Source organism: Pithys albifrons, chromosome 1, assembly GCF_047495875.1.
Source record: "Pithys albifrons albifrons isolate INPA30051 chromosome 1, PitAlb_v1, whole genome shotgun sequence".
Lineage (NCBI taxonomy): Eukaryota > Metazoa > Chordata > Aves > Passeriformes > Thamnophilidae > Pithys > Pithys albifrons.
In genome coordinates this window covers 89,814,811-89,824,019 of record NC_092458.1, presented here as the reverse complement: position 1 = coordinate 89,824,019, position 9,209 = coordinate 89,814,811, and the positions used below count along the sequence as shown (strand labels likewise).

The 9,209-nt window shown below is 45.0% G+C and overlaps 1 protein-coding gene across 1 annotated transcript; it reads right to left on the bottom strand.

The window, feature by feature from the left end:
- Nucleotides 1-5,716: 5,716 nt before the first annotated feature.
- Nucleotides 5,717-8,081, bottom strand: COX17 (cytochrome c oxidase copper chaperone COX17). The gene is made up of 3 exons (XM_071572134.1): nt 7,881-8,081; nt 6,305-6,415; nt 5,717-5,930 (listed from the first exon to the last, which is right to left on the bottom strand). The coding sequence occupies exons 1-2, from the start codon at nt 7,997-7,999 to the stop codon at nt 6,331-6,333; spliced, it is 204 nt and encodes a 67-aa protein (XP_071428235.1). The 5' UTR covers nt 8,000-8,081; the 3' UTR covers nt 5,717-5,930; nt 6,305-6,330.
- Nucleotides 8,082-9,209: the final 1,128 nt, after the last annotated feature.

Sequence of the window (9,209 nt, the reverse complement as noted above, 5' to 3'; positions counted from 1 at the left end):
TTCGCTCCCCAAAAATTCCAAGAGGGCTCGTTTCTCCTCTTTGTGGCTCACAACCTGTCGGCTGGCCCCCTTCTTCGCCACAACAATGAGAAAAGAAGCTGGCAAATGTGAGGCCAAAAGAGCTCAGTCAAGAATAGAGTAGAGGCCATTAGCTGGAAAACTCACAGACAGGACAGAGATCTCGTTGCACTGCCTGTTTTGCCTGCACCTCAGCAAATGGAATAGCAACTGTGAGAGAGCAGCAGAGGGAGCTGGTGTTGAGTGTGGAATGTGTATCTCTTGGCAGTGGAACGGAGAGAGACCCCAAATGGATAACCATGTTTGGAATTGAAATCCAAGGAGCAAAAGCAGAGAGGAGAACAGAGAGCAAGCATGCACCCGCTACTTAACATAACTCAGACGTCCAGATAAGCCCAGCACAGCGCGAGGAGGGGAAAGGAGAAAGGAAAACAACCAGCTTATCGCAGCAAGCTCTGAACCACTGTGCTCTTGCAAGAGAGTGACTTTCACCCAACACAAAAATGGAAAAAAGGTCACCCCCTTCTCCCACTGCGGCTGGTAGCAGTGGCAGGGACTTAGCACAAGAATGCTGGCTCTCAAATAATGCTTTCCAGGCTCTACAGCAGTCTCCCCTTACTCCAGGGAGCGTCATCTCATGGGGTATTTTAGATCAAGGGGCACGAGGTAAACCTCTGCACAGCCATGCAATTGTGATTGCGAGGGATAAAACTAAAAGAGCTTCTGGCGCTCAGTTTAATCTGTCATGAAGAGAAGACTATCCTGCCAAAAACTTCGTAACACCTGGAAGCATGTTTTTTTGGGAAATCCTAGTTGAAGGAGGATTTTGGCACCCCACAGATAACAGGCTCTGTTTGGAAGCATCCTTGGAAAACAACATCTCACATTTTCATTTTTTCAACACCTATCTGGATCACCCACTCCAGACCTTCATTTAGCACAAAGAGGAAAGCAAACACTTTCAACTCAGGTAACAAAGGACACTGGCAAGAGAGGGAGCCTTCAAATTCAGTCCTCCATGGCCAGATACAGAAAAGATGCATAAATGCAATTTCTCCCCTGCTTCAAGTCACACGTTATCAGTCACACAGGCAGGATCTGCCCTGCTGCCAGGAAGCAGTTACATTTCAGGCATTGACGCAACCCACGTGGTCACTCAACACAGTATGAGGTCAGCCTGCATGGGTCAGTGGAGTAGAGATAGGGTTTCGAGGGTGGTTGTGTTTCAGGCCGAGCTTGCAGCTGCCCTGCCTAACATACCATTCCCATTGGCACCATTCACTTAAAGACACACTAATCACCTCTTCCACTAAGTGCTCTGGAATAATACTGTCTGCTGGGCAAGGACGAAGCAACGCTTATGGCAACCTTAAAGAACTCATCCTGACCTTGGACAGGACAATCTCTTGTCTGCAATGAGTAGGCCATGTGCAGTACAGAGCTGTATGGCTCCTAAGAGCTGTACCATCTTGACAGGTTGCCACGTGGAAAGGAAATAAGACAAATTAAGCTTTGCACAGGGTAAGTACAATCCACTCAGAAAGATGCTTTCTGTTAAGGGTAAAGCGAAACAGGAAACTTGGTCTCCAGCGGCCCATTAATTAAGTGAGGAATTAAATCCTACTGACCAAAGCAGAACAAAGCACTTTTGCAAGAGTTATGGGGAATCTAAGAACTCTTTGCCTCTTGACATTCTCTGCAAAGAGGGAAGGATGATCTTATAGCCAAGGCACTACAATAAAAATCTTGGGATCCAGGTTCTGTTTTTTATACCATTGCCATATACTTGTTAGATGATGCCAACAACAACTTGTCTACCTTCAGGGCTCTGCAAAAACATCTGTATTATAACAGGCCCTTTCTCCAAGATAAGCTGTCATTTTGATATAACGAGGATTTGGGATATCAAGATTGGGAACAATTAGGAGAAAGATACTTTACATAAGATGTATGAGACAAAACTGAACTGCTATGAATAGAAATGTAGAACTACATTAGAGGAAGCATTCTGACAAGCACCACTGCAATTCCTCCCACCCTTCTGTTCTACCAAAAAACTTCTGCAGCAACATCAAAGAAAGTGGAAAAAATGAAGCTATTAATTTCACTCTTCAGTAAATTCCTGAGCTAGAAAATGCTCTGGAACACAATGTCAATGATTCATTATGATGCCTTAGGATTTTTACATATTTGTAGATTTTAGTATTTTACATATTTGTAGATTTTTATATAGCTGTACAGTTTCTCACACTTGAGACAGCAGCTAGCAGTTTCTAATAGTTTCTCACTGTTTGTGTCACATTCCTGAATTTCTGTTTAAAGGTCTTTTCATCAGACAACATTGCAGCAGGGACATCTGGTATGGGACTTATGCACCTGGACCAGAATCACGAGACAGATTGTAGGCAAAACAAGACAGAAGGCCCCGAACCCTTGGGCTGCCCCGAACAGGGCAGTTCTGAAGGTGGTACTAGTGGCAAAAGGTTTTGGGGTTGGATGTGCCCATTAGATGTGATAATTAAGTAGTGTTATAAATTTCACTCTATACTGCATGTGCATCTATGTACTCCATGCACCTGAAAGCTTTCATTAAAGAACTGCTCTCCACTTATACTAATATTGTCTCGAAAGCTTTTTTGTCAGTTTTAGGCTGCAATTAGAACAAAGAAGGTCCTTCCTCTGGGATGTTCCAGGACATAAGCGGTGGTGTTGCAGTGATTCCAAGGACAACACTGTGGGTGAGGGTGACCTGTTATGACTTCCCTGTGGAAGACAAACAGGAAACTTTCAAGCAACAGCATTAACAGCACAAAGCTCTCTTTAGAAACTATCCAACTTTTCTGCTGAGTCTCAATGTGACATTGTAGAGAGAATGATACAGCCTTTTCAAGGGTAAGCACATACTAGAGATTAATTTAGATGTTTCCAGACCTTTATTTTAAAAGGAAGATTTCTAAAGTGAGTGAACCACCAAGGCTCAAATCTTCCTCTCTCCTTTGACAGTACCATGGCCATACAGATCATCTTCACAGCACTTTGAATATTCCACACAGCAAGAGTTAAAAAACCTCTTATTACCAAAGAGAAATTTTATTTTCATGCCTTGCCTTGAATTAGACTACATGACTTCCATCCAGGGATGTTTGTTCATTCAAGAAGACAGTTCAAAAGCCAATACTGATTCAATGGGAAAGCCACACAAGCATTAAAAGGGAGATACCAAAGTCCAAACCAATTTGGAATCAAGACAGCAAGTGCATAGAAAACACTGGAGCAGCATTAAGATCCTTCCCTGGAAGAAGATACATAAGCATTACAATACAATGGGTCTGTGAAGAAGAAAAATAGACATGTCAAGCTTTTTAGCACTGAAATGGGCAGTATGTAAACAGGTACTCCACTGATTTTCCCACCAGTAGCACTTACTATTTAGGGGCAGGCGATGATGCAATCCAGGTGCAGTCTGCACTATGTTTGGCAAATAAATCCTCTGTCCTTGAGAACCACACAGCACACAGATTATCAGTCCCAAATCTCACAGCAGCTGAATGACTGGTTGTTTTGCCCACTCTAAGGAAGTTTACAGATTCACTACTGATCCCATAAACTGAAAACTAGTTCAATCACCTGTGTTGAGGACACTAAGACCTCGGGGGCTTAAAATCAGAGAGGGCATAATCAGACATCTCCTTTTTGATTTGGTACATAGTGGATTGCTGGCATTAGTCTGCCAAACTATTACTTACACACTAATAAACCCTGTAGCTCCAAAGTATACACATTCTATTTCCAGCTACTGGGAAAGGTTTCAAGCCTGCTCCAGACAAGCTCTCAGCAAATCACAGATGCTGAAAGATGGCATGTACTGTATCTAGTTGTGCTGCCATATAGTTTAGTCAAGCTTCCTGCTACTGTCATGTTTCACACTGTCACATGGACACCAAACACCCTGTGCAGGGCAGTGATTGTCACCAGCACTATTGGTAAGCAGTAACACAGGAACTCCCACTTCCTGAATCAAGCCCTGAATCCACTCCACAGGAATATTGTAGCAAGAAATTAAGTCGCTCAGAAAGAAATGTGATTTGACTACAAGGTTTTTCCATTGTTGCTTTAAATATAGAGTTGTCCAGTATCCTTTCTGTGCCTGCTGCACACAGGTATGTCACTGTTCCACTCATCATCTTCCTCCCAAAAACTTTCTAAAATACCTACCATGCCTTTACCCTCAGGGAGGTCAAGACGTGCCATTTCTTATGTTTATAGAACTTGTGTAACATTGTGCAGAGGTCCATTTTTTTTCTTTGCTTGGCCTGATATAAACAGCACTTCTATTCTCACTTGACCACTGCCCTGCTTTATTCTGTGGCACCATTTCCACAGTTTACCCAGACCGAGCATGCCAACACAAAGCTGGTGCTCATCCATCTTTTATCATTCTCTTCAATTCAAGGTCTGACATGCAATAATAACATAAATGACTTTATTCAAGTTTCTACCTCAACACAACAATAAACACCAAGAGGATCACCAGGTCCTCCTCCTCAGACAACTACAGTGCTGCAGGCAGTTTTGAATTTCTGCCACAGATACACTTTGTCTCCATTCTCTGAGGCTGAAAGCCAACACGGGCACAACTCTTGCCTCAGGACAGGATCTTCCCAAAACATTCCCAGAGGGGAGTCTGAACTCTCCTCCCACAACTTCTGAGTCGAAGCAGAGGCAGCACCAAGCGCCACATACTACATGTTCACAACCTGTTCACTGTTAGCTCATGATATGCAGGGCACTGCTGGCAGAGAAACAATCATGACTGCACCCACCCCTCCAGCGGGATCTAAGCCAAGAGAAGAATCAGGACAAAGCACAAATCTTGTATCTTCAATTTCTGAAGAGAAAGCTCATCAGGAGAGGAAGCAATTAGTGATACTGCCTTCAGCAGTTAACTCATCACAGGAAGAACAACAATGGTAGGGTTGCACAATTACATTGTAATGAAGCTCAAAAAATTTCCACATGTGTAACAAGCTACCAACTGCACCTTTTTATTCTCTAGATTGTAAGAAGGAATCAAAGACCACAACAACCCTCCCACTGTCATGCCATACAAGTGAAAAAAGAAGCTAGAAAATAAAAGCCCATGTGTGCCTAGCACAAGACCAACACAACAAAAATCGGGCATTAAAAAAGGCTTTTCTTTCAGGCAAGTGGCCTGTACGCACAAGTCCTCTGCTCCCTCTCCCTTGAAGAACTACTGGCTCAAGTGAGTTTGATGTGCGAAGTACTTAATTCCTCATTATAAAAATGAAGCTTGAATCCTCAGGTAAAGCTATTCAAAAACATTGGAAGAATTCTAATAGGAGAAAACAAATACAGTTTTGACTGTAAGGAAAGTTAATCTCTTATGATTGTGGTCACCTTTGTACATAGTTACAACTACTGTCACTGACTACACTACAAGCTTCAGCATGACTTTGCTGAAAGCAGTAAGAGGGCAACGTTTCTAACATGATTTCACAATTTGCATCAGTGGGAAAAGCCACCAAAGTCCTCTCTGTTCAAGCACACCACCACAGTAATCAACGGTCTCATGTTAATGATCAGGCAGACTTTTCTCATTCTCTCCATTCCTGCAGCACACTTTTAAATAAGAAAGGCACTGTCATTTCTTTACTTAAAAAGAAATAGAAGTCAGGAACATTGTTCATTTTCAGACTTTTATTAAGAGAAAAAAATGTATTTTCTAAAGCAGAGGTCAAGAGCTAACAGTGGAAAAGCTACAGATGTGATGCATGGTCTATCATTAGAGACTCTTTATAAATAGATTCTTTGTTTCTATTTGTTCTTTGAAGTAATTTGCAGAAATAATTTATTTTGCAGCTTTTCAGAAACAGTCACACCACAGACATCATCTAGAAGAGAGAGGAAACACAGCTTCACAAAACATGGATTTCCACTGGATATTGAAGGACAGTTCAACAATCAACAAAAAAACCCCAGCATAAACCCACAAAAACCAACCCCAACACTGCCCCAGCATCAGAAAGCTAAATTGAGGTTTGGATCTATTAGAAAACAACAGAGGCAGCACCATTCTTTACTGCCAAAGGCTTCACCACCCTCACAAGGACAGCAGTGCTCACTCTAGTGTCAGTGAGGATCACTTTGCCTTCCCTCTCATAAGGATAACACCTTTGCCATCACAAACTGTACTCTGGGCCTTCCAGTGGCACCAGCTCAAGTGCCAGGGCTCTTCAGAGGCAGAGGTCCTGAAGGCTGTACTCACCACATTCACAGTCCTGCTCATCTCACTCATATCTTGAAGCCCAGAGCTCTCATACACTCTTTGTGAGCTTCAATTAGGTGCGCACAATTTTCTTCCCCCTTCTCAATGATGCTGCAAAATAAAAAGATTTCCAAGGTTCAGCAACAAAATGTTTACTTACTGTTAGTAAAGCTGTTAGGGACAACCAAGAGTCCTTATTAGGCTCCATAGCTCTTTTTGCCTATCCTGTCCAGGGTGGCACTGTTTTGTAAAGTATAAAATTATCTTATAAAGTTACCTAAGTCTGGAGCTGTGCACTTAGAACTCTGATAAATAGATGCAGCAGAACTTCCAATTAACAGGCCAAGGTCTATTCTGGGCAAGCCTAGCTGGGGATTTGTTATACAACACAAAGCTGTCACATCACTTCATGGAATATGCTGAGCTTGTCAGTAACCAGTTTTAATTCACTCAGTAGGGAAGCAACAACAAAATTTCTCCAGTAACAGACAATACAGAATAGGCTGACCAGTAAATTATGTTTAAGTTCAACTTCAGCTGATATTTAGGAACCTGGAGCAAACACCCACCCGCCCTGTCTAGCTACTGTTTAAAAATGTATTTATTGCATATGGTAACTTTTCATGTTACTCACCCCTCCAAATAAGAGCCTACCATTGTTGGTATATCATGTATACTGCAAAAGCAGTTCAGACTTTCTTTTTAACTGACTGGCTGAACATTTCTGTTCACAGGTCTGATCAACCCTCATCTACCATGTTATACTACTCTTGCTGCCAAAGAAAGAAATTACCAAGTAGTGTATAACTAAAATATGTAATTTTCTTGATCTTTAATTTTCTCCTTAGGCTTTATTACAAAGAGCATGGGCATGCCTCCTGGTTGCCCAGGGCAACTCTGTTTGACCAGAAACATGCATCCTTATACCATCCTTTTCTGAGGGTGCCCTGGACTCAACTTCACCCTACCGGGTAACTGGACATGCACCCCTAACTTTAGCAAAAATACCGTGTTCAGTATTATGTCACGTACTGAACACCATCTATATCACCTGGGAGGTAAAAAAAACCCAATCTGGTCAGCAGATTAAAGTTCTTTCAGGATTCACGGTCACAGCCAAAGGTGACAGGTGTGTTTCAGGCTCTTTGGCAGGTCCTGTGACCATGACTAAGTCTGTAGTTACAAAACCAGCTATAAACGTCACTGTCAGATTGTGCACTTCCGTGATAAATGCCATCCTCTGAGACCCAAAAACCAAAGCGTTTTGCTTTATTTAAAAGAGACCATCATTTATAATGAATTTAGCATTAAGGAAGTTACCACCTGCGGGTCTTTGTTGCTTGGGTCAGTCATCAGCAGTCAAGATATGCAAAGCAGCACTAAAAGCTGCTGTCTGAGGCCTTTTTGAAACCGGGGCTATGAGTTATTAACCTCTTCATTTCTAAACTATGCTTTTAAGGCATTTTCCCCTCCTCCTTCTCCTCCGCACTCTCCCTCCTCCCTGGGATGCTCCAGCACCAGTGCCCGGGGTGGGGGCGGCTCCCAGTCCCCCCTGCCCGCGGAGCTCGGAGCTCACCAGGCGTCCCGAGCCTTCTTGGTCTCGGGGCAGGCACAGCAAGGCTTCAGCGGCTTCTTCTCCGCCCGCGCCTCCCCCGCGCCCTCGCTGCCGCAGCTGGCTGCGGCCACGGCCGACATGGCGAGCGGCTCTGGTGTCTCGGCCAGCGGGCAAAGCGATGGTTCCTTCCCCGCCGACCGCCCCTTCCCGGCCCGAGGCGCGATGGGAGTTGGAGTTCGGAGGCGGGTAGATGAAGTTGGGAGCGCCCCCCCCCGCGGCCGCGCTGGGACATGCAATTCCGAGCCTGGGAGATGGAGTTGGGAGCGCCCCCCCCGCGGCCGCACTGGGAGATGATGGAGTTGGGAGCCTGGGAGATGGAGTTCGGAGCCCGGGAGATGGAGTTGGGAGCGCTCCCCCCCTGGCGAGCTGGGACATGGAGTTGGGAGTCTGGGAGATAGAATTGGGAGTGCTCTCCCGCAGCCGTGCTGGGAAATGATGGAGTTGGGAGCCCGGGAGATGGAGTTGGGAGCACTCCCCCCAAGGTCGCACTGGGAGATGATGAAGTTGGAGCCTGGGAGACGTAGTTGGGAGCCTGGGAGATTGGTGTTCCAAGCCTGAGAGATGGAGTTGGGAGCACTCCCCCCGCAGCCATGGTGGATGATGGAGTTAGGAGCCCGGGAGATGGAGCTGGGAGCCTGGGAGATGAAGTTGGGAGCCTGGGAGATGGAGTTTGGGGCACTCCCCCTGCGGCGGCACTGCTGTCACCCCATGGCAACACCAACGGGCCCAAAGTGACAGGCTTCAGGGATGCTTGGTACTGAACGAGCCAGAAAGAAAAAGGAAGGGAGGGAGCAGTCAGGAGGGCGAAAACTGGTGTCAGCAGCCGAGCGGACAGTGGGTGTCAGCACCCACCGCTGTCCTAGCAAGAGCCATAAGTGACTGGATTTCTGTTCCATGCCAGGCTCCATGATGGAAGTTGTGGTCAGCCACCTAAGATGTTTTTTCCTGCTTGCGCAGTGGAGAGAACAGAGGCTCAGTCCTTTGTGGTGACATCCACAAACGTCGGATTTGTCACCCTGTGTGCAACAAGGCAATAATTGCACACTCAAGAGAGACATGGATTTTCTGTTTCAGAGTCATGCAAGCCTGGATGCTCGGTGATATTCCACAAATCAAGCACAGCAACTATCAAAACTTTTTACCGTTCCTACATTTTAGCAAACAAAGGAATTGGTGTTCGTTGGCTACAAGTTATATAGTTCTCTTGTTAATTACCTGGGGTTGTTTAGCCTGGAGAAGAGGAAACTCAGGGGAGACCTTATCACTCTCTACAACTACCTGAAAGGATGT